At 41.6% G+C, this 25,186-nt stretch overlaps 3 protein-coding genes across 3 annotated transcripts; 2 read left to right on the plus strand and 1 right to left on the minus strand.

Annotated features, from left to right (window-relative positions):
- Positions 1-373: 373 nt before the first annotated feature.
- LOC135334467 (uncharacterized) lies at positions 374-3,468 on the minus strand. The gene is made up of 2 exons (XM_064529647.1): positions 3,224-3,468; positions 374-3,168 (listed from the first exon to the last, which is right to left on the minus strand). Exons 1-2 carry the CDS (start codon positions 3,377-3,379, stop codon positions 2,362-2,364), a joined length of 963 nt encoding a protein of 320 aa, XP_064385717.1. The 5' UTR covers positions 3,380-3,468; the 3' UTR covers positions 374-2,361.
- Positions 3,469-3,559: 91 nt separating this feature from the next.
- LOC135334465 (spliceosome-associated protein CWC27 homolog) lies at positions 3,560-15,588 on the plus strand. The gene is made up of 13 exons (XM_064529645.1): positions 3,560-3,766; positions 4,098-4,233; positions 4,456-4,529; positions 4,670-4,813; positions 5,267-5,466; positions 5,787-5,856; positions 6,187-6,272; positions 7,956-7,980; positions 8,170-8,282; positions 11,706-11,806; positions 12,905-12,999; positions 14,025-14,158; positions 15,325-15,588. Exons 1-13 carry the CDS (start codon positions 3,725-3,727, stop codon positions 15,491-15,493), a joined length of 1,389 nt encoding a protein of 462 aa, XP_064385715.1. The 5' UTR covers positions 3,560-3,724; the 3' UTR covers positions 15,494-15,588.
- A 55-nt stretch (positions 15,589-15,643) lies between these two features.
- Positions 15,644-25,068, plus strand: LOC135334473 (hemicentin-2-like). The gene is made up of 11 exons (XM_064529666.1): positions 15,644-15,978; positions 18,315-18,632; positions 18,750-19,052; positions 19,189-19,376; positions 19,602-19,722; positions 19,958-20,266; positions 20,973-21,257; positions 21,394-21,645; positions 21,882-22,187; positions 22,381-23,320; positions 23,574-25,068. Exons 1-11 carry the CDS (start codon positions 15,912-15,914, stop codon positions 24,847-24,849), a joined length of 4,365 nt encoding a protein of 1,454 aa, XP_064385736.1. The 5' UTR covers positions 15,644-15,911; the 3' UTR covers positions 24,850-25,068.
- Positions 25,069-25,186: the final 118 nt, after the last annotated feature.

Raw genomic sequence — 25,186 nt, forward strand, 5'->3', positions numbered from 1 at the left:
CTTTGAGATTCAGAGCAACCAATCCTGAGCAATTTGAGCTAATGTCAGCTAATCCTTGCAAATTGAGAAGAGCATTCTCACAACCACTCATATCAAAACAGATCAGGTTGGGACAGGACTCAGAGAGCAATGTAAGATCAGTAGAAGATAGCTCCTTTAATCCAGCCAAAGAGAGGGATTTGATGCTGGGGGGTAAAAATGAGACAGTGAAGCCGGGTGAAGGGATGCCTGATTTGTACACTGTTGCACTAACAGGATCATTACTTGGAGATAGAACCAATGAACACGAGGCAGGACAAGATGAGCAAACTGATTTAGCAGGGCATGTCACAATTTTGACGCTCGGATGTAACGACACCTTTAGGATTGGGTATTTATTTATCATATTTCCAGCAACTGGCGAACAATTGGAATAAATTGAAAGAAGAGCTGGGTGGTCACAACTTGTTAGTTGGCCAAGGACAACTTCAAAGGAAATGTATGAAACACTAAACTCCAGATTTGGCGGCAAATAGTTATTCTCCCTCCAATGTTGAACACCTAGTGGTACATTATGTGCGGTACGATCCTGAAAATTAACTGTAGACGTTTCAGTAATGCGTACTATTTGAAGGTGCTGTATTTTGGAGGCTGCACAAACGATCTGGTTAACTTCAAGCTTTTGCCCCACTGATACATTGACGTAGTACAGAGACGGCAGTGCAGAGAGCAGTTTTTCCAGCATTGAGAGCGTTATAGGCATGCCAATCAGTGAGAGATATCGGACTTGTTTACAGCTGTGGATTTTGGGGATAAACTTAGAAAGAGGAAATTTTAGCGAGTTAGGATTATACGATACGTAAATATTTTGAACATAGGAACAAGACAGTCCCAACGATAGCCTGAGAGCCTTGAAGTCTTCATCTCTTCTGCGGCAGTCTTTCCACACCAGGGAGTTCCAGGCACGAGGGTCACTGAGGATGAAATAGAATCTCTTGCAGGAGATACGGAGACACAGTTTCTCATAGCCAGTCAGAGTGTCAGTTATCTTGATCAGTACCTCTGTGGGGAGACTGAGCAGGTTTTGATTTTGAGGTTCCATGATCAGCCTTTAGTGTCGATCTGCGTTATTTTAGAGACAAATCGGTCCGGAACAAAAAGTGTGTATTTGTACAGTGGATTTCAGTTGCGTTCGAATTTGCGTTGACGTACGGACTTCCGTGTTGCGCTTACAAGAGGAAAACCGCGGGAAATTCAAATGTAATACTACAGATCAAAATGTCAGCTGAACCGGGAAGAAAGAAAGCCTATGGCATAGATCTACGCTGGAGAGTAGTCTATCAAAGAATTGGTATGAATCTTACCTATGACAAGATAGCTACTAACTTAAATATTGCAGCAAGCACAGCATACAGTATATTTACGAGGTTTCAGCAAACAGGAAAAGTAGACCCTGTACTGAGCGAACAAAGGAGAGAGCTGAGAAAGCTAAGTGTACATGAAGAAATATATACAGTTGGGATGGTGCTCGAGGATCCATCCATGTATCTCTCTGAGGTGTGCCACGAATTGGAGGAAGCAATGGGGGTTGTGGTGACTCCCCCAACTATTTGTCGGCTACTTAGAAGATATGGGATCACTCGAAAGAAGATTCAACAAGTAGCTCTCCAAAGGTGCTATACACTCCGTGGAGCATTTATGGCTCAGTGTTTACTATTTAATCCAGACCAGTTTGTATTTATTGATGAAACGGGTTCAGATGCCAGAGATCATATCAGAAAGTATGGATATGCAATAAGAGGATTGGCACCACAGAATAAACGCCTGTTGAGTCGTGGGCAAAGAGTTAATGCTATTGCTGGCATGAGCACTGATGGTGTAGTAGCTGTTGAAGTTACTAAGTCTAATGTTGATGCGGAAGTGTTCTTTGACTATGCAAGACGATCCCTCATACCAAACATGCTACCATTCAACGGATCTAATCCTTGTTCAATTGTTATAATGGACAATTTGTCTGTGCACCACACTCAAGATATCACACATCTATTCAGACAAATGGGCATACTTTTACTATTTCTTCCACCGTATAGTCCTGATCTCAATCCGGCAGAAGAAATGTTTAGTTTTGTAAAAAACTACTTAAGGAAACACGATAACCTACTGCAAATTGTCACCAACCCAACTGATATAATACACTCAGCTTTTGATAGTATCACCAGTGAACATTGTACTGCTTGGGTTCGACACAGCGGTTACTCAAAATAATTTGTGCATTCCATTCATATAATATAGTTACACATTGTCATTCATACACAATACTTGATTTGAAGGCAAGAAATTTCCTGATTCTTTGATTCTCGAATTTAGCAATGTTACAAACAGTCAATAGTTGGATTTAATTTCCTCCATGATTGCCTTTTGCATTTCATCATACTGCAGTTGAGAAATGGCACCTTTCTCAAGCAGTGAGTGCCATTTAACTAACTGCTCAATGCACTGACTCCGGAGGCCAACTCTTTTACTGGGAGAAGTAATAATTGATGGTGAAGACTTAGAGGCAGCTTGAGGTGAAGGTGGAGAATTCTCGCGTCCTTCACTAGCAGTCTGCAATTTTCGTTTCTTTGTTCCTCGGAAGTATGGTAAATCTGGAGGATCATCGTGTGAATCATGTTTTCCCACATGAATCAAATGTGCCCAAGCATTACACTTTTCTACTGAATATTGGTTGCCATGCTTATCTTGAAGTTTTTTCACGATGCACTCAACTTCGTTAATTTTCGAAGCAATCGCTTCCTTCTTAGATTTGGAACTTGTCTCTGCTTTTTTCGATTTACTGCATGTAGTGATCTCAGATCCTTCAGGGTTCTCAGAAAAGCACCAGAGCAGAATCTCAGTCTTTCTCTTGTAAATGTCATACATAGTATCTACATCTTCATCTGTATACAGCCACCTCTGCTTCCCCTTTAATCCATGCCCTGGCTCAATGTAGCCTATTTGGCTGGGTGATATTTTGTCCAAACACTTTTGCAACTGTTCTGTTAGTTCATCAAATGAGGAGAAACGATCATAAGTACTAAGCTTTCTGACAGTGTATTCGGACTTGCGTACTGGGTTCACTACCTTTACCGAATATACGTAGTGTTTAGAAGATAATTTTGAAGGGGAAACCCTAACCCGTGCTGTTTCACACTGTGTACACAAAGGGTATTACATGGAAACATGTTAGCCAATTTTATTTACTTACTTCTACTTCGATGCAGCTTCCAGAAGCAGCGCTAACTGTAGCTTTGGGTGCTGAAACTTCCACTCTACTTTGGCCTTGCCAACAACGACCCATAGAGATAGACCCAGGGCTAGGCCCAGGGTATGGTAAGTGGGACTGGTAGTCACAACTCTCCATGTAATCAGGCCAGCCAGAGTCCCTGTTAATGTTGTTTAATACTGTCAGACACTTACTGTGAATAATCTGAGAAGGCTCTGAAATTTTCACATGGCAGCTCACGTGACAATATAATAATTTCCCGCGTTTTTCCTATCTTATAGCGCAACACGGAAGTCCGTATCAAGCAACATTCGAACGCAACTGAAATCCACTGTAACATTATCGATCATAACTTTGATTTGCCCTTCTCGGTCCTAGACATATGTACGTACCTAATATAAGCGCAAGCTATAGCGCTATAGCATGAGCTAGAGATCCATGATCCAGTACATGCAATAGAGAGAGAGAGATCAGCAGTGCAGTATGAGCCAAATTTATGTCAATGAGCCTCCGACTAATGGAAAGGTAGGTTATTCATCTGTAATTTTATATGATTGACCTATCAATGTGTGGCCCCGGCCCTGGGACATGGGGGAGTTTGACATGAAGTTCTGGCCTTGCATATAGCCGTAAAGACTTCTTTTACATGATGTGTGCCACTGCTTGAGGTTCAAAAACACATGTTGACTGGAGAACGTTTTGGGGATTTGAAGACAAAATCCTTCCAACCATGTGTGGAATTCGACTTGGAGTATGGTCAAATCCCCCATGTTAGCCGCACCCTTCCCGGAGGGGGGGGAGGGGGTTAGTGGGGCATCATTGATAGGTGAATTATAATCAATATTTGCGAATGTAGGTTCTGATAAAGACAACTCTAGGAGATGTTGACGTGGAGTTATGGTCCAAGGAGGCGCCTCTGGCTTGTCGAAACTTTGTGCAGCTGTGCATGGAAGGCTACTACAATGGAAATATCTTCCATAGGATAGTCAGCGGTAAAGACAATGTGCAGGGTGGTGTGGTTAGTGACGCCCTGCCATGTATATTAAAGCAGTCCATTTCCCTGAATGAGGCACATTTAAGTTTCAATGGAATTTCCAGCTAACCAATCACATGAACACATCCTGATTCTAAGAGTTGGTGACCACTACTACTTTTAATTGTGTGGTAACTCCAAGTACATGTACACAACGTTGTGTTCAAACTCTCTTGTACAGAGTTTATTGCTCAAACTGGTGACCCCACTGGAACTGGAGAGGGCGGGGAGTCCATCTATGGCCACACCTTCAAGGTGAGCTCTGCCGGTCCTTGTTTGTGGCTTGATTTAAAAAGTGAACAGTTGAACTTGAATTATCGTTTTGGCTCAAGCCTTCATCAGAAGTATAAACATACTGTATACTTTCATTCCTCTGTTTTTCGTTTATCGGCCAGGATGAGTTTCATTCTCGGCTGAGGTTTAAGCGGCGAGGGCTGGTGGGGATGGCTAACGCTAGCAAAGACGACAATAGCAGTCAGTTTTTCTTCACTCTGGGCAGAGCAGACGAGCTCACTAACAAACACACTCTCTTTGGCAAGGTGAGTTGGTGGGTACACAGCTTTGAGTAGTGTAAAGTTAAAACTGGGTCACAATAAAGCGGCACTCTTTGGTATGGGGAAGAGGGCCTTCTGGGATCAGTGTGAGGCCACAGATTGTGTAACGAGAGCGTGCCTTAGCAGGGCTGCAGCCAGGATTTTGGATCGGGGGGGGGGGGGGGGGGGAATTGGGCAAATTAAAAATGTAGGAGGGGCAAAGTCATCAGAATTATATTATAGCAGTACAAATGAATCTGCCATATCCTAGGGGGGGCGAAACTGTGCCCAGGGGAGGCGAATTACCCCCCTGGCCACCCTATCCCCCCTCAATGCAACCCCTACTTAGTTACTGTGGTATAGTACACATATGCTACATGTAGGTCCCAATGTGACAGTTTACATGTGCATGCACCTGCTTCCGTTAGCTTAGTACAGCTGTTTCTTGTTTGTGTGTAGGTGTCTGGTCCCACACAGTACAATATACTTCGTCTAAACGAGGTACCCACGAACAAGGAGGACCATCCCCTCGACCCTGTGCCCAAGATTCTCAAGACTGAGGTCCTGGCAAACCCGTTTGACGACATTGTTCCACGAGTAGACCCGAGAAAGCTGGACAAGACGAGGGAGAAGGCGAAGAGCCAGTCAAAAGCAACAAAGTGAGCACTCATGTTTTTTGGGGTGTAGCTTTATATCGCCAGTGGTTGTCATGCACTTAATGATTGTGCTATATGTTTGTATTTAGATACTTGTCAACCACATACATGTAAAGCAGTATTTAATGAAGCCATAATTTACCACATAACTTCCGGGGTCGAACTCAACGCAGGCATGGTATCTGGTAAAGGGTCATTGTATCTTAAGATTAGTATTGAGTTCACAATTAGTGTTTCACATCAGAGTAAAGATAATAATTACTCACTGTCTATTACTGAGTGTTTTGTGTACTGCACATACAAAACCCCTCTTTCTCCTCCAGGAACTTCAGTCTGCTGTCATTTGGAGAGGAGGCTGAGGAAGATGAGGAGGAGACACTAACTGCCAGTAAGGTGGGTGCTGGGTGGGGGAGTGGGTAAGGGTGCATGCAGTGGTAAGGGACTTAGTAGTGTGTTGTACTTCACCTGTCCATGTAATATAAATATTCTTTTAGCAAGCCAAGCTTACTGTCCACTAACATTAGTACAGACCTGTCAGTATATTGTACATGTTTACTAAGTAGTACTTGATTTTACTTTTGTATCCCGTGGAAACTGACGCAAATACATGACATAATTATTTGCCGTAAATTTATTTTCTTGATTTTAATTACATGTATGTACGCAAATTTGTAACTGGCTGTTAGGTTTAGAATTGAGCAGTGGTCTTTGCATACTTTGTAGGAGCTAAAGATTAAGAGCAGCCACGATGTACTCACAGAGGACTCCAAACTCAGTGCTCAACCGGCTGTTGACCAATCAGAATTGAGGTATGTCATAGACTATGCATGGTTTTCAGATGTAATTATTATGCTTGCTAGAAACTTCCTCAACTACAGTACCTTTGACTTTCAATATTATAATTATAGGCTGCAAAATTTGCTTTTATCACGTACTGGTACCTATAATTAGAGCATAGTTTAATTGGCTCCAAGTGGTAGGGTTCTAAGCTATCTTGTTTCCCGTACATACTTTGTACAATTCAGCTCTACCACTTCTATTTATCCAATACAGCTACGTACTGTGCATGTATAATGTAATAATTGTTCTCTTCCACAAAATTCTTACCTCATGACGTAAGTATTCTTGATTACAGCATGTTGGTAACCTTGGACACACAATGTAACTGCCTATACAGCAGTAGCCTCGAATCCAGGCCTCCCAATGTATGTATGACTGGTGTTTCTAAGCATACAATGAACATGCAACGTTCAAAATAAGCCCTGTTAGTTGCTAGGTGTCCATGTTCATACGTACGTATTAGTCTACTGCTTTTAACATAATTTGTACGATCGACACTCTGGTTGTGAGGTGCTATAATATACAACTGCCGATGGTTTAGCATCTCACTGCTCTAGTTATTGGATTGCCAGTGCATGCATGGTCATTCTGACTACTGGGTAACTAGACTCTGTTTGTTATTGTACGTGTACGTACTTACCGCTGTCAGAATTTACATGTATTTGTAGCATACCACACATACACTGGTACAAGATTATTGCTCTTATGCGGCAGTCACCTTATTAGCCCTGGGTGGCATGTACTCCCCCTAGCATGACTGATTAGCAAAATTACCAGAGTCTGTGTCTCTGTTACTATAATTATGTAATAAGTGCACAGAATCACTATAATTATGGTACCGTACGTAGATTACTGAGTGTTCTGTGCTATTGATTCTCCTTGGATGAAGCAGATATTTTGATTGTGTGCTTACGCATGTATACATGGTTAGCTTGACCCACTACTGCATTAATCCTGAATTACATAAAACTATACATCTTTGGATGTATGCAATTATAGTGCCATATACCGGCTTTCAAATGTGAAACTCTTTCGATTATGAATTGTACATGGATCACAAACAAAATAGTCACAAGGGTAAAGGCACGTCGCATTGCATGCAATCTGGATTAGTACTAGAAATGGGCTTGTACAGTGTCATTCGCAAATGTTTACCTACGCATTCGAAACCCAGTATATTATAGTGTGCAGTGATTATTTCATATTTAAGGGTCTTGATTGATTCGTCATTTTGGTGATAAGTTATTACCGCAGATCCTACAATCGTCTCTCTAGATACCATGGCATTGAAACACCATTCCATTGCTGTGTAGAATTTGCTCCCAAGTAACTGGCTGCATAGTGATGAAATGTGCCCGGGGGAAGTGTGCTATAATCGTACTTCCTAAGGTGACATGATTAGCTGCTAAAATATCCCTGAATATGCTTCACCATCCGCTGTGTGTAAGGATATACCGGCTGTGATCTTAACTGCTTGACTCATTGCTTGTATACAATTGCATAATTGCACTGTATAATTACAATTCCTTGCGCTAATCGCTGACTCTCAGCTCTAGTCACACTGTATAGGTACATGCATGTATAATTAAGCCATTACATGTATTTTTATACTCATTACTGTATCTAATTGTGGTATCATCTTTCCTATACAGGAAGAATGGAAAACGCAAAAACGATGTAAGTGTGTAGCTAGGGTATAAACACACACGTTATAAACATATTCTTTCTTATCTACACAAGGCTGCCATTAATTTTTTCTGTTTTGATGTTTGATGATGACCATTACCCATTGTACCTGCACAAATATAACTTAGCTTCGCAAGCGTTTCACTGAAATGCCATTATGGTACGTACGTTATCAATTAGGAATCTAACGATGGGGATGAGGGGGACCACAAGAAACTGCGGTTGGAGGAGCACCCACTCAGCGCTCTGGAGGAGAGACTGCTCAAGGAAGAGCAGGTGAAGACAGATAAGAAGTGAGTCTTGATTATTAGAGATGGTATATTATACATGTAGTCAGGAACTCGTATTTGTACTTATGCATTACTTGATCGGTGTTGCTAGGTTTTGCAAGCATCAAACATATGCAATTTTGTGAGTTTAGATCGCTTTGCAAAAACCTACATGTTACCAGTACGCAAAGATTGTGTGGTCATAGCCGATTTTAATCGTGAGAAAAAAAGACTCTAAACAGTGACCTACTAGCAGTTTAATATTAATTCCTGAGGGCGGCTCGAAGATTTCGTGCTCCATCTACATGTGTCTACAAACTGAAGAAAAATGAGCTGGTCGGCTATTTTTCTACTTTTACACGAGCTAACTCGATGACCGTGAAGAAATTGTTTCGTGTCTCCCTGCCCCTTTCCTCGGGTAAATAGATAATTGCCTTGCTGGCAAAGAGCATGCATTATTTACCATATACAATGCCAACTAGTGTGTACAGTCAAGACAGCTTGATTTAAATTACTGCGTGGGTGAACACTGCATCATAACCTTAAGTATTATCAAGATTCATCACTCCTGGCATTATGTTGAGTAGAAGATGAGTACAGTCAAGAGTTCATACTCTTGGTACAGTAACATAATTGTACATTGTATGGGTGCACTCACTATACCGCATAGCGGGTAATTTTCGGGAGACAAAATATTCGTAGTTCAGCAATATTGAGACACTTCGTGGGTAATATTTTCGTGGTTGGAGCTTGCACTGCAGGTAAAGGTAGGCCAGAGGTAAGCAAGGTCGCTTCATTCGTGGGTAAAATATTCGTGGTCAGCCCTCCAACCACTAAAACCACGAATATTTTGCCCCACGAAAATTACACGCTATACGGTAGTAAACCCGGTAGTAAACCCAGGTCTATTAAAACAATTTTGAGGTGTGTTATATTGGGGTTTGTTTGTGGTGTCTAGCTATCCATGTACTGTTCCCATAACAATGTACAAGGGACCCGTGACAACCACAGTTTATATATATACTGTAAGTGTGTGCACGCCTAGTGTGGGCTGGCTGTAAATAATGTTTGGTCTACCTGTAAGTTAATTGGCACTGTACCTCACAATGTGACCCATTGTGCTTAAGTCACACCTGTATACGTGCTGTAAGTGTGTCCAGGAATTTTGCTGCCAGAGTTGAGTTCCTGTTTGGCACATAGGAACACATAATTATGTGTCACATGTAGTTGCGGCTTACTGAGCACAGTTACGCCTGCACTACACAATTTACTTGTATATTCTAAACAGGTGTACATGTAAATCATGCACATACCATGTCATGTACATGTACTGTATGTACGTGTCAGTACAAGTGCTTCAACACTACATGTCTGTGCCATATGCACTTGCCTTTAAACCAATCAAAACAAAGATTTTCCCTGGGTAGAATCTTGTGACTGCACTACACGTACGTGACCTATTCAATTGGCGGACCTACCCGTCTGTCCTTATTAGCCCCATAGTACGGCAATCCTACGGAAGGATCACATGTCGTTTGACCTTGTTCCCCTGGGACGTTCTGGATTGGAATAACTGTCATGCCAACCTGTGTGTGTCAGTATGTGAGGCAGCTGTGGCAGTGTGGAGGAGAGCACTGTGTTGACTGGACTTGCTGACAGTAGCACGATTTGTGTACTGGTACAGCAGCTGGCTGCTAATTGCGAACAGTGCCAAACAGCCTGAACGTAATAATTTCCACTCACTCACTTGATTGATTAGCTGTATGCCTGCTCCACACACACGTACATACACGTTATCAGTACATCATTAATTACCACTTTAACATAGGTTTAGGAAACCCCTGACCAGTTGTAGCACCTCCCCCCCCCCCCCACCACCACCACCAGGGCTATACTCCCCTAATGCATGTGCTCTTGTCCTCTCATGCGCTCTTGTAGATATAGCATTAAGTTACTCTACACCTGTGTGTTCTACACCTGTGTGCACCTACACTGCTAGTATATAGCTATCGTGTTGTGTGAATAACGGTCCTTGATTTCACAGCTGTGTTTATAGTTACTGTACTCTCGAACCAGAGCAGCATCCTTTGCAGGTGGTCTTCTCTAGCAGAGGGCAAATGTTTACTCTCTTAATTTGTTATTGTACACTCTGTCAACTTAAGGTTTCCTTGTTTCCTTTAAATACATAATTATATCTGCATCTGTGCAGTGGTGTGTGTGTTTCCATGTGAAGAGGCCAGACACAAATCAGTAGAGTAGACACAAATCAGTAGAGTAGACACAAATCAGTAGAGTAGCCACTAACTACTCTCAGTACTCCCATAATTTTGCCCTTCCTGAGGTGGTACACATACATCCTTCAGTAGGCACAACTTACTGTAGCCTCAACCCACGCCCACCTTCTCTCCTTGTTAATTGCTTGGTTGTGCTCTTTGTGACAACAATTGTTAGCAGCTTACGTGTACCCTATGGTGATCATACTGCTATAACTATGTAACATGTAGTTTGTCTGCTCTACAATGTACATAATTTAGTAATCTGGTGCTCAAGGGCATGGTGGTTTAGTCTCATTTAGACTGCTCTTACTGTGTAGTTTCAATCAGGAGCACGAATGGCGTATCGACTGGACTGTCTTCGGGAAGGCGGTGGATATGCCCTTGGTATTATCTACTGTGTGCTCTAACCACATACACTCACAACCATTAGTTGTGTACACCTAACTGAAGTAATGGGTAACCCAATCCACCAACTGCATGTCACTGGCATGATATCAGCTATTCACCAGTGTGCATTAGCCTACTTGACTGTGGTGTATCAGTTATCATGGTGTAAACCCTATATCCCTCAACACTGTTTGTGTTGATGCACTAGCTAGAGTTTTGACAGCTACCCTCCCACATAGACTTGGCCTCTAGACAGCTGCTATTAATAATCCGGCTGGGGTAATTTTAGAAGGCTATTAATTACTTCAGGGCACATGCAGCCCTAGCGTTTTGTACATGGTATTTTCTGTTGTTTATTAACACGAGTTATGCCGGCCGTATTAAGCCTGTTATTAATAATTCCAGCTGCCATAGGACTGGCCCTGTCTCAGCGGAATAACTGTCATATTGGTAACCGACAGTGTCACAACAAGCCACTTGAAAGTAAAGGTGTGCTCATGCACCACTTCAATGTCCTACCAGGAGTACATTAAGAGTCCTATGCATATGTACTGTGCTTCAGTGTCATAAGAGGGTGACCTGCGCATGTTGACTAATTTTAAAGCAACACCAACAGTTGCTTGTTCAGTATGGGAGTGTCTGTGACTGTATAGTGAGTGATGTACCAGGTCGTGGTTGTATGGTGTTGTCAAGTGCATGTCTAGGTGCACATGCACACATCCTCTGCAGTCACCTCTACACTACTTGCACCTGTGACCCTCACTCTCCACACACACCCTCACAGGAAGGCAATGCGGGATGAAGCCACTCAACTCAAGAAGGAGCTCAAAGAATCTAAGAGAAGGAGGGAGGCAGAAAAAGAAGAAAAAGAAGCTCAAGAGAGAGGTACTAAATATATGCACTCTGCACCCCAGATTTACCTATCACGGCTTTTGAAGGCTGAATCATATCCATTTTCCTCAATGGTACATTTACCTGATTTATTGAATTGAAGCCATTTATCGTGTACTATAATTATATGCACAACATAGATAAAGGAAGAGAGGTATTGGAAACGGAAACCACGCACGTGACCATTTAACATCGAAAACTATCCGTTTTCCTCCTATTTTTTGCCGGGTATTAACTCGCTCGAAATAAGAAAGTTGTGTTTACTCGAGACATCATCTCCTTAAGCAATTTATAACATGCCTATTCTGTGAGCCTCGTGTAGTCAGAGCTAATGACTGACCACACCCAGTAAAAGGAGACATGGAAGTAAACTTCAAAGTTCTATTTTAGGGTGCACAGAATAAGCACATTTGCGAGTGGTTTATTCTCCACAGTGTATAGAAATAGCTAGCTCGCAAACCACGCCCCATACAGCCTTATTGCTTAAGACAGCCTCGATTGAACCGCGGGGAAGAGCGGATGTTCATTCGAGGGTACTTCTGTTTCCAATCCCGGCCTTTCTTTCCTTTATCTTAGATTACAATAAACTGTCATTACAAAATAGAGTGGTTAATTGGAATTAATCTATTTTCTATGGATTTGGCCACAAGAATGATGTTGTGATATGTGGTGATATGTGGCGGTTGTAATGGGGTGAGTGGGGAGAGAGAATGTTGTAAGCTTATACTGTGAGCTTTTAGGAAACCCTTGGAGGGTGTTTGTTAAGATAGGGTAACTCGAGAAGTTTGTGCTTTGATAGCGAATGTCCAAATTCTCTCTAAATTAACGTGTAGCTATTGCTTCAGCCATTTTAGCTATTGGTCATGTGCTCCAAATGTGTACTAGTACGTGCATGTAAGCACAGTGCAGCACAGCAATGAAACAGTTAGTCTGTAATCTTAATTGATGTATCAGTATAATTATATAATTGATCCATTATACATAAAATATGATTATTATGACAACAATATCTAAATTCCTTGGTAATGTTGAATGTTGCTTCAAACAGTTATCTATCCCCTAATTACCCTTCCCATTCCCATCCCCCTACAGAGTTGCCTGAGGCTGTACGAGACCTCCGTAAGGAGATGGCCAAGTATCGGTCAATCAAGGGCACCATCGCTACGGGTGGAGATAGGGAGGGTCAGGTGAGGTCTTTAGGCCATTACAAGTGGTTCCTAAGCAAGAAGAGTTCACTATAACGATTTGAAATGCAGATCGTAGTGATCACCAGTGATATTGAAAGATACATACACGTGTACAGGTTTTAGTTTGAGGTTAGAATACAACAACTTGTTATCAAAATTGATTTATGGGGGCACTACTGTTTACATGTATAATAAGTCCCTGGCCCATAGTGTTGTGTTTACTCCTAAGAACTGAATTATAATTATTCTCAGAATAATTATGTTGTTGTTCTCTTTATCAAGATACGGTGTTGTAAGCATTGGATTACAACTTCACATTCAATCTGTGTCAATGCGTGTGTGTTAGTTCTTTAATATGAGAAAGTGTGGCTGGCTGGTTTTCACTAATAATAATATTATAATCTCTGTATATTTTATGTGGATAAGAAAGTTTGATATGTGAGCTCATACCATAGCAGATTGTACATGTCGGTTTGAGCGCATATAGATTGCATAATGTACAGGGGATTCTTCGTAAGCCCTTAAACTGCTGCCAATTCATTTTTGTGGGATAATTTAAGCAAGGAAAACATTTTTAATATAAGAGGAAAGAATCCATGTACATACAATATGTCATATGAAACCATTAACTTGCATGGTCACAATTAACCTCACATGAAGGTTGTGTCCTTTATCTATAGCTCTTGCTTTGCTGTAATTACACTAGGCGGGTAGCTTCCAATGTTTGCTATGAATCATTTATGACATCGAATTATCTCATCCTTTGTCAGCCTGCACTCCGTATGTACCTATCTCTGCGTGCTACATTGTATGTAGCTTGGCTTCCACTCCTCGGCATGTGTATTGTCATGAGAGGGAGATCAATTGCAGTACCATAATAATACATACCTCATTGAATTGAGTGCATCATTAATGATGCTGAACTTGCCCAATTTTTCACTCTTCAAAATTCATCCTGTAATCAATGAACACCTGTGCATGATAAGTTTCTTAGTCACACGTACTTCTTTCTTCTTTCACCACAGACAATGGACATGCTGTCCAAGTTTAAGTCTCGGCTTTATTCCCTTCGTTCTAAGCCTGCCGACGAGGAGGAGTCACCTGACATTCCTGTGATCAGCGAGGATAATAAAAGCAGCGAAAAACCTATGGATGACTGGTAAGGTTTAATCTCATTTAGGGGTGTGAGTGGAACATCCCCCCTGGATCCTAAATTTCCCTCTTCCTCTTGAGATTAGAAATACAAAATCCCAGGGCGCCCCCCTCTCTATGAAACCCTGACTGGTGGGCCGTGTGCAATTATATGTACAGCTTCCCCCCCCCCCCCCTTGTTTCCTACTTTGCCTCTCTTTTCAACCCTGAGTCACGTACATGTTCCCGTAGTGTATACACAATGATGTGAGTTTGCAAACCTCTACACTAAGTGTCAATCTCTTCAACAGCAAACATTCAGAGTGTTTATGTCAGTGTTAACTAAGCGTTATGGTTATAGGAGTTTGGTATTCAATCTGTTGGGTAGCTTTAAGTTTATACATGTACATGCGTATAGCAGATACTTAGCGAATGAGGCAATTGATTAGCGATTGTTTATTTGACAAGCATGCTGCATGGCATGCTCACGTACATATGAGTCTCAGACTGTATCTTGAAGCCCAACTCTCACCTTGATTTGCCAAATGTACCTGGTATACCGTATCTCCCTAAAAAGGCCTAGCAATATAATGGAAATGGCTGATCCTTCCCCATATGTAATTGTCACACGTCACATTCTGGTACCAGCTACAACACGTACTGCAGTTTTGTAGCTACGTACTGTAGACAAAGAGGCTGTAGAATTTGCTGCGTACATAATTATGATAATTGGTTTGTAATTGCTCTAGAAAGCTTACCGCCTTGCACTACAATATTATATGGAAGTCTTTCTGTACGGATTAATTGAGCTCTAATACACTTGATAGCATAAAGCATGCTTTCTTGTGTGGTAAATTGCTACATCCCATATCGTATAGTTGTGGTATGCATCGATGCTAATTTGAATTTTATGAATCAACTACACAATCAAGTTGAGATAGATACAACTTATCGCCACATGTCACATGAGCGTGCATAGAGAGGAGAGACGAACTGATTTGTTTTTCACGTTAGTTGATATAGCATGTCTGATATGCATATATTCCATACGTGCAGATCCTATTTTTATCAGCTGTATACCTTTGCAATCCCACCAAAAACCTCAGTTTTGTACATGTACTTTTCACCTACTGTTCACTGGGACGTGCATGTATCTACGTAGCTCGTCATATAATAATTGTCATGCATCTCCAGGTTGACTCACCGCCTAAAATTTGAGAATGATGACCCTATTCTAGCCAAAGACGCTAATGTTCAGAACGCAGACACATACGATATCTACGATCCAAGAAACCCTCTCAATAAGAGGCGAAGGGAGGCTGACAAAATTGAGATGATGAACCTACGAAAGGGCAAAACTTGAAAACAATGACTGTATAATCACTTTGACTGTGTTATTATTATGTCGTTCTTGTAAAAATTATTCTTAATGTAAACGAATTACATTTGTGATAAAAATTATTTTGCACTGCGAGCCCCGCCCACTTTGGAATTCCATAGCTGCGCTGTGCAGCTACAAAACAGTAGATCTAAACAGTAGATCTACTCACTTTCAATGTATTGCTGGATGCAAACTAAATGTTCAGTTTTGTGTCAAGTATAGACTAAGAATCACTTACTTATAGCCTTCCATACTAGCTAGCTAGCAGTGAAGAACTTGTGCTCATTCAACTGTATCATTGTTTTGTACACTAGACCAGTCAAGTGTGAACGTAGTACCACCATTATTGAAGCGTGAAGAAGCCTGCCCTTGACGTATTGGTCTAGCCGTTTCTGTAGCCATGGCTCAAAGCACAGGAGGAATGGCTGTGTTGCTGCTGCTCTGTGCATTGTCTGCACCTGCTACAGGTGAGCAGTTGTCAATAGTATGGTGTTGTGTTGGGTGGGTAGCTGACAATGAGACTGTGTGTGTGTCTGAAACGTGGTGCAGCAGTATTCAATGTGTTTCCAAATGGAGACCTAGCTTTATACCATAATTATAGTACCAGAGACTAGACTGTGGGTTATATTTTAAGTGCTAAGATAACAATAATTATGAACAGCTATAGCTCTTTACACAGTACCCTCACCTGTCCACTATACAACACACCCTATATAATGCATACCAAATAATGATTCCGTTCTGCACTAGAGTCAGTTTGCAGAGTGTCTAGTGTGGACAGGCCTTATATTAGTGTCATAATTGTTATGCTCTTGAAGTACATGTAGTTTTTGGAGTAAAAACTATCAATTTAGCTTTCTGTGAAATCCTTTTGCATTGCTGTGATTTTAGTGTTAGCAGTTTTGTGTGGGTAGTACCTAGGGCGTATTGGCAATATAAGAATCCACTGTTGCTAAGCATTATGGGATACTGATGGTTTGTAGAGTCAGAATACCTGGTAGCTCAGCTGTAGCCACATGTACATGTCATATAATTCGGTAGCTCAGCTGTAGCCACATGTACATATAATTCACAACTACTGTACAGTTTAATTAACACGTGCTGTGGGACATGTACATGTATGTACAGCACATGAACTTTCATGATGCACTTCTCATTATTAGAAAAACTGAGTGCAAAAAAACTTACTCAGTAGTATGTACTCCGTACTCCGTAGTACAACATAATTATTATTGTATAATTATGTGTACGTAACAACACTGCCCCAAGGGCGAGCTGCCTTTAATTAATTGCGTACAACACAAGGATTCTCATGCTAGCTTACACTGTTTACAAACAATCTACTTCAGCTGGCTGTTCATTTTACACACTGGCCAAGTGATTCACTATAATCGTGTTCACCTCATTGACCTTCCACTTAATAAAAGTGGGGTTCTGATCAAACTTTCAGTTGTATGTGGTCTGAAACTGTACAATACCACAAGGTTCTTTGAGCCCCGTTATTTACTAGTGCCTGGGGGGCACGTTACGCTTTCATGTTTCTGGCTTCAGTAGTGACTGTGTTCTATAGGTGGCATTGTTTGCATCACAGCCCTCTACTAGTATGGCATACTGTTGTCGTGTGTAGAAAGAAATAAGGCACTTTAATTGCATTAATGTGAAGTCCCTCACTGGAATGATTTAGAGTCTTAACTGGATTAGTTCGTGATCTTGTTACATATAAATAATTTTTTTTGTATGATACATGCATGTATAGAAGCTCCCGCTAATCTTTCCATTGTAAGCTTCCCCCAGGAGTCCATTTCTCTAGTTAACACTCTTGTTCCTTAAACATTATTTGCAAGTGCTGAGAGTAAAACAAGCTGTGCGCATATATGTCGTAGGAAGACATGTGGTATGTACACTCCCCCCATCCTCCTACTCGCAATGTTATCACATTAGCTAATGTTTACCACATTAAGCATTGAATCGCACTATGAATTTGTGTGTTAATGAGATTCATTGGTGTGGGGTATACGAACTGTTGGTGCCACTAAGTTCGTGTTTTGACATGCTTCCATAATGTATGTGATCTCACGGGTCATTAGACCCTGCATTTTGTAGCAAATTATTTATTTGTCAATGAGTTGTTGCTACATGTATTAATTATAATTCGAGTTGCTACATGTATTATATAATGTGCTCTTCGTGACTTGTTGTACAGTACTATATGTATATATTTGTATGTCGAATTCTACTAATGTTGCCTTAGTCAGTCCTGCAAGTATGTACGCACATGTACACTGCATATAGCTATAAATAAGTAGTTCTCAAGGGTGGTCTACGGAGCGACATGTTTTAAGACACAAAGTATGTCTGGAATGTGTCTTTTGGTAGAGTTGGTGTGAGGGAGTGTGATAGCTTATGAATCTTGTACCGCTGGGCCATGGCTGTGAATTGGCCTTGTCTGGTACACAGCCAGTCGTGATTCCACTTGCTTAGCTTGTCAATGTTGTTAGCTTGTTGAACCCATGTCTGGGGTAGTTTAGTCTTGCTCATTGCACTGATTGTATTATGCATGATATTAACGGCTTGTGTTACCATGATGCAGTAACTTGTTTACTCTGTAGTTTTACTTCCATCGATTAATTGTCACATATGTATATATAACTTCATGTGCTGTATTTTCCATCAATAAAATTATACAACTTCATGTGCTGTGTTTTACCATCAATGTTTCACCATCATTCGTCTTTCAAAAGATAACTTCACTTTTTCAAATTCGACTCAGTATATAAAACTTGCACTTTGTTCTTTGTTGCAGCTGCTCTGGAAATCTTTCAGAGCCGAGTAACTTACGCCCCCATAAGAATAGAAGAGTTTAGAGTGGAGGGAGTGGCATCTGTTGCTATAGGAGGCGCCGGTGCCAACATGCCCGATTTCTTCTTTGATTGTAATACTACCAAGAACAATGGCACTGGCATACAATGGAGCAGAGTAGGAGGCTTGCAGATAAGCACCGAACCAGGCACATACAGTGGTCTGAGATTGCAGCTGGAGGACGTCGATTATCCCGATTTGGATGTGTATATATGTACAGACACAAATACAGGAGATTCATTGGAGCTCAACATCACCATCAGTAAGTTAACAGCTGGTTAAGCAGCGACACCTCCGCACTATAGCAATGGTATGGTATCTCACATGTACTCGAGGCTCCAGTGCCTTATTTTACATTCTTTGTCACCTCTACTTGTAGGTAACCCCGCAGTGTGTCCAGTAAGAGACATATCTACCACTCTACAAGGTGGTCTAGTTGAGTTAAAGGTCTACGTATCGAGTTACCCTCTCCTTACTGGTAGCCAGATCCACTGGTACAGACCCAACGGTAATGAGATATTCGCCAGCGAACCGAATGTCCAGTTTGTCAATAGTCGCAAGTCTCTTATTCTCAGTAACGTGCAACTGGCTGACTTTGGGAGGTATGAAGTGGAAGGCTTATTAACTTCTGGCCCAATTGTAATTGGCAGAGATCGAACAGGAATCACTCTGGACATTCAAGGTTTGTATAAAATGTACTACCCATTATTATACGATCACCTATCTATGTTTTTCCTGGTGGAATGAACTGTCAATCATTTTCTCACTTAATTGCAACACACACACACACACACACACACACACACACACACACACAGTCCCTTCACAAATACAGACACAACCAGTCAACGAGACGACCATATTAGAGAGAGAGCCCTTCAGCCTCTCGTGCACTGCATCAGGCAATCCTGCCCCCACCATCACCTGGGTGAGAGAAGATGGCTCAGACTTGAACACTATGGCCACGATGAACACCCAGTCCAATCCATCCCTCCCCCTCGCCTTTGTGAGTTAGACGTACAACTCTCTCTTCTCTGCACTTCCTGTTTGCTTAAAATCGGCAATACTTAAAGTGTATAATCAAGAGTGTATGTATACATGTACACTGTATGCCAATAGAGTGAACTTTGTCACGTGTTTATGATAACTCAACTGGTTCAACCATCATTTAATTAACTTGATACCTTTCAAGTTGTTTACCAAGTGCTTAATTGCCACACACACACTAAAGGTGACCAGCACTCTCTCAGTACCCTTCGCCCTTTACTCTGACAGTGGCCGCTATCGATGCTCCGCTAATAACGATATCTCTAATCCGGTGTTGTCAGATTTCTCTGACATCACTGTGAGACGTAAGTTGATAATCTGAATGTTTGTATGCCTGTGTATATGTACTGTAATTCAACCTTTGTGTACCTACATGTATGTTATTTCTATATACAGCGTGTTGAGTACAAGTACAGATGCCCACCACTAATGTTTACACTGTATCATTCTGTGCGTGCATGGTCTGAGCTTACTGAAGCTCAACATGAAATTTTTGTTGTTGTAGAGTAATACAGTCATGTAATTGTATTTCTCCTCCAGCCACTATATTCCTGACTGATTCCAGTGACCAACCATTGTCTAACACTGATGTCATCTCACAGTCCGATGGTTCGGAGTTTCTCGTTAAATGTTACGGCTCTGGTAACATCATGTGGACTAGCTCGAATGGAGTCGTCATCCCAAACAACCAGAGTGGAACTTTATATCAAACGTTTGATAGTATTGGTGAACAGGTCTCTCTGGTATTCACAAGTTTTTCTCCTAATGAAGTGGCAGTGTATACGTGTGAAAGCCCTTTGAACGATGTCAACAATGTCCCTATTACTGATAGTGTCCTTATCACTAACTGTGAGTTATGGTAGTAATTTCTTGTTACCTAGGATGAATAGTGTCATTTTTCTCAATTTGTTAACCTGTTAGGGAGTTTGCTTTGTAGTGTACATGTGTGGTAGTGTAGGCCCTTGAGTGCACAGGGTTCTAATGGCGGCAGCTTTTACTTGTAAAGTGCATGTAGTGTCAGTAGCCAACGGTGTGGTAAATGTACATTAAATTGAAACACCTTAGTGTGTCCACTGAAAGCAAATTATAAGTGTGTGGGGGTGTTCTGTAATGGCTACAGGCTTGCTACAGCCAACTACATGCATTTGAAATGCTTCTGATTTATTATTAAAGAATCATGCTTATAATATATAGAGAGTGTGTTTGTCTTGTATAATTCCTTTTTCTGCATTGGTGTAATGCGACGAATCCTTCTAATTGCAAATGTCAGCCATTAATTAGCATGCATACATCAACCACCTTTATGCATTATGGCTGTGGGATGCTTTGTTGATTGTGGTAGGCGCTGGTTACCATGGAAAGGGAACACCTGCATACTGACAGTCAATTACAGAATTAGCAAACAATGACTAACTCCTACCTGTTCACATGTACATAACCTGTCACATAGCTCTTACATGTACATGTAGTTGTATTCTATATGTAACTCACAAAAGAGGTTTTCTGGTGCACTCATTTTACAGTTTCCACCCTTCCCATACACACAAACACACAGCTGATCCAGCTGTCTTCATTACTACCACTGTCATGTATGTTTTGGAGGGGGACTCGGTATCCATTGAGGCCGGCATATACTTTTCTAGTACCTCTGAAGTACAATGGTTTCTTGGGGACCAGTTGCTGGATATTGATACTATCTCCCAGCTCTCTCAGACTATCGAAGGGAACCTGTACACGCTAAACATTGATAGTATCAACAGTCAACTTTTGGGCCTGTACACTGTTGTGGTGACTCGTGAGGGGCAGAATGCTTCTGATAGTGTCACTGTCTCTTATGCATGTGAGTGCCAATCAAACTAGGCATTCCATTACATACAGTAACATGCATTCGAAAGCCAAAGTCATACCATTAGACCGTGCATATACATTGTAATTATAATTATGCTTGTGAATTATGCTTGTGTGTTAAATTTCAGCTCCACCTACTGTGACTCTGTCCGTAACTGAACTGACTGTAACCGAGGGAGAAGAAGCCAGAGTTCAATGCATAGGCGAGGGAGTGGGTGCAATCAGGATTCGGTGGTATTATGACAACAAGGAGAGCGTACTACAGAGTGGCAGCGATCTGGTCATCCCTTCAGTCGCAAGTACCCACACTGGACTCTATGAGTGCAGAGTGTCCAACATTGCTGACACAGTCACAAAGACAGTACAAATCACTGTTAGATGTGAGTTACATTTAATAGTGTGCATGAAAGACTTTTCCTCTTCTAAATGTAAAGTATAAAACTACCAGACTGCGTCTCCCTCTAACTTATGTATACATGTATAGTTACGCTGTGAAGCTTCACTTTATGTTCATCGTGTTCTCATATAATAATAGTAATACATGTATGTGTAGGACAACAGTCACAAATAACGTGTCCCTATCTCTTTCTCTCACACACACACACCCATCATGTAGATATGCCATTCAGCATGATCCAGTACAATAGTATCTCTTCCATGTCCAGTCCAATCATTTCCCCCATCTTTGGAGAGTCGACTATTGCTCCTGTTTTTATGTGTACCTCTAATGGCTACCCAGAGCCGACGATCACATGGCGAGCTACTAGTGAAACTGGTTTCCCTAATGGAGTCACCACCCAAGCAGAAGGACAGGAGCTAGTGTGGACACGTCCCTTTGAGTACACAGACTCTATGCAATATGAGTGTGTCAGTGAGAATGAGCTGGGGACCAGTATCACCACTATGAATCTACTCGTACCATGTTAGTGAGTCTGTGTGAAAGCTCAGAATTGGTGTCTGCGTTATTACATGTATGTATGCTTTATTGTAAATGTGTAGACGTGTTACGTGTATGGGACATGTGCTTTGGTTGCTATAGTTTTTATGAGTTGTGCTGTGAAAAGTCTTATAGCGATTCAGTTCACTTTTTACAAATACCTCGCCACTCTCCACAGCTGCACAAAGGATCGACAGTATCTACTCCACTCAACTCTCCTCTCTTACCTCAAACAGCTACCAAGTTCCAACTGGATTCACTGGATTTGCTCTTACTTGTCTCGCATTTGGCTGGCCTGCCCCGTACGTAGAGTGGCTCTACAATGACAACGCCCTACCTGAAGGTGTTGACTCATCACAAACATTCCTTACTGGCACCCACATGGGTCAAGTGTCAGCTAAGCTGAGGTTTAGGACAGGATTTAATTCGAACCTCAGCGGAGCCTACCAATGTGTGGTGAAAGATAGCAAAGTTTCGAGTGTTGCTGTAAATGAATCGAGGGAATTGATTGAGACCGGAGATGTCACCTCAACCACCCCTCCTCGTAGTTGCTCCGTTAGCAACTCTCTAGTCAACTTTCAGATTCGTATCTTGGAGACAGATTGCACCTCTTGGGGAGATACACTTAGGCAATCTATTGCTAATGCTTTCGAAGATGAGATCATGAGTATTATTCAGTTGGAATGCAATTGCACAGTTTCTTCTGACTTTGTACAAACCCTCGAACTACCAACATGCAGTACAATGATCAACAATGGAGTCGTGTTTCGTGGAAAAATTGAAACAAACTCAGTCGATCAAACAGAGAACGTATTCTGTGCTCTCTCCACCTGGCAACAATCAAGCCCTTCAGTTAACATTAATGGTCAACTATTCGTTGTCGATTCAGACTGCTCCATTCGACTTGATTCCTTCTCAAATCCCGAGTGTGTGGCCAGTGAGCCGGTTATTGGTATAGACAACAAAACACTCATCATAGTCATTGCTGCGCCTATTGGAGCAGTAGTTGTTGTTGTCATGGTGATCCTGATAGTTTGCTGTGTGAGTTGCCATTGTAGGAAACTCAAGAAGACATGGAAGATGCCCAGCAAGAGGGAGGGTACAAGCCAGTATTCTAGGTCAGTGTACATTAATTTTAGCGACAAAGACCCAATTACAAATCATCTAAAAAGTGGCACTTTTTGATTGTTGCCTTAATGTGCTCTCCAGCTTACATGTACAGTATACCATGTGTACATGTCATATTTCGCTAAGCTGTTTGATCTTTGGTACATGTACATGTATCCTACACATGTACGTACATGTAATGTTCTTTGTTGAAAAGGTATGACTATCGAACGTTGCTAAGTGTGATTTTGTTTGCCCATACAGAACTGATCCTCGCTATAATAGTCGCAACAATCACGTTGTGGGACCAATTGATGAAACAACAGGAGGTCCAGTGTACAGCACTCTCGAACGGAACTTATGCTCCCCCAATTATAGATCACCCCTCACTGATGAGTCACCTGAACACCTCCCCCTCCAGCAAACTGGATCGCTGTCAAAAGATTTCCTAATCCAACATAGTTCCAGAGACCGTGAATCCCTTGATGGTGAAGATATCCACTATCTACACACTGAGTCAGCTATTGATATTACAGCAACGAGTACAAGTGGAGTAAGGCCCTCAGTACGACAGTTCCCGTATGACTCACAACCAAGCAGTGGCTCTTCCAGCCGTGTCACCAGCCCGCCTCAGAGGGGACCCTCCAGAACTGTTTTATCTGCAACTAACCCGATGCCTGATTATGAAGAATTGAACTATAATTACAAGGGCAGTCCAACAGACCCCCATCTTCAATTCTCTCGCAAAGAGAGTAGTAGTGACAGTGTTACTGAGAGGAAGTTTTCTCTAGCAAGCAACTCACCTTCATTAACAACAGGCACTGGGCCACACCCTGCTTCAAGTTTGGAGAATGATGTATTCTCAAATGGTCCTAACTCACGATCAGGACCAATGGGTCCGATTCCACCCATCAGTACTGCCTATCTGCGCAACATAACCAGTCGATCATCCATAGACAATGGATCTGCAAGCCCAGCAGTCTCCTCCAGACCATCAGATATAATAGATGAGGAAATTGAAATTAGACGAGACTCAAACTGTTCTGAAGAACCCCCTCCCTATTCATCACGACCCCCCTCAGGCATGACCCCATCCTCTTCCATGCTAGACAATAGCGCGTATGGAAGGGTAGACCCAGCTCCAATACATGAAGATGAACGTTGGTACATTTCCAGTGATGCTTCACTGGACTCTAACAGACCAGATACTCGTCGTATAAATGGCCGAATTGATGATATCCAACCCTATGCAAGTATACATAACTCAGCCATCCCCTACGAACCTCAATCTATCATCAGGCAACAAACTGAACATAGAAGTTATACTAGCAGTGCTTCTCGATTTAGAGTACCCGTGGAGCGTAAGAGACAGCACATACCCCAGCCATACAGTGAAGCGATGCTATCACAAACTTCTGAATCTGGGACACCCCAACCGTATTCTGAAGCAGTTCCTATGCGGTCTAGCGTGGGTAGTCTAGTGTCCCAGGGGAGCTTCGCCCCCTCGAGAAACGTGACTAACTTTGAGATCACTGTCTAAGTGCATGAACACTCTTTCATTAGTATTATTATGCTTAATTATTATATGCTCAATTCTTATTATGCTCTTACCTTAGCACAACTATTTTTATGTCATCATTCACTATTCTTGTTTTGTTAATAATACTTAATAATTATTTATGTACTAATTATTTTTATGCATGCATGCATGTATAAATTATATATAATCCTCTCTATATAAATTATGTTTTTGAGAGACTCCACCTATAATTATAATTTATTGTTTTATATAAGTTACGGTGTATTAATACACTGTAATGTAATCGATAAAATAATTAAGGACGTACAGCTATATACAGCCGGTAGTGCAATTCATT

Source organism: Halichondria panicea, chromosome 4, assembly GCF_963675165.1.
Source record: "Halichondria panicea chromosome 4, odHalPani1.1, whole genome shotgun sequence".
Classification (NCBI taxonomy): Eukaryota; Metazoa; Porifera; class Demospongiae; order Suberitida; family Halichondriidae; genus Halichondria; species Halichondria panicea.

Bases quoted from the DNA above. Each gene is read 5' to 3' on its own strand.
- LOC135334465 (XM_064529645.1), top strand. From the start codon at position 3,725: ATGAGCCAAATTTATGTCAATGAGCCTCCGACTAATGGAAAG. The intron at 4,530-4,669 runs GTGAGCTCTGCC...TTTATCGGCCAG, and splicing joins TCTATGGCCACACCTTCAAG to GATGAGTTTCATTCTCGGCT. The intron at 4,814-5,266 runs GTGAGTTGGTGG...GTTTGTGTGTAG, and splicing joins AACACACTCTCTTTGGCAAG to GTGTCTGGTCCCACACAGTA.
- LOC135334473 (XM_064529666.1), top strand. From the start codon at position 15,912: ATGGCTCAAAGCACAGGAGGAATGGCTGTGTTGCTGCTGCTCTGTGCA. The intron at 15,979-18,314 runs GTGAGCAGTTGT...TCTTTGTTGCAG, and splicing joins ATTGTCTGCACCTGCTACAG to CTGCTCTGGAAATCTTTCAG. The intron at 19,053-19,188 runs GTTTGTATAAAA...ACACACACACAG, and splicing joins AATCACTCTGGACATTCAAG to TCCCTTCACAAATACAGACA.
- LOC135334467 (XM_064529647.1), bottom strand. From the start codon at position 3,379: ATGGAGAGTTGTGACTACCAGTCCCACTTACCATACCCTGGGCCTAGC. The intron at 3,169-3,223 runs GTAAGTAAATAA...TTGTGTACACAG, and splicing joins GAAGCTGCATCGAAGTAGAA to TGTGAAACAGCACGGGTTAG.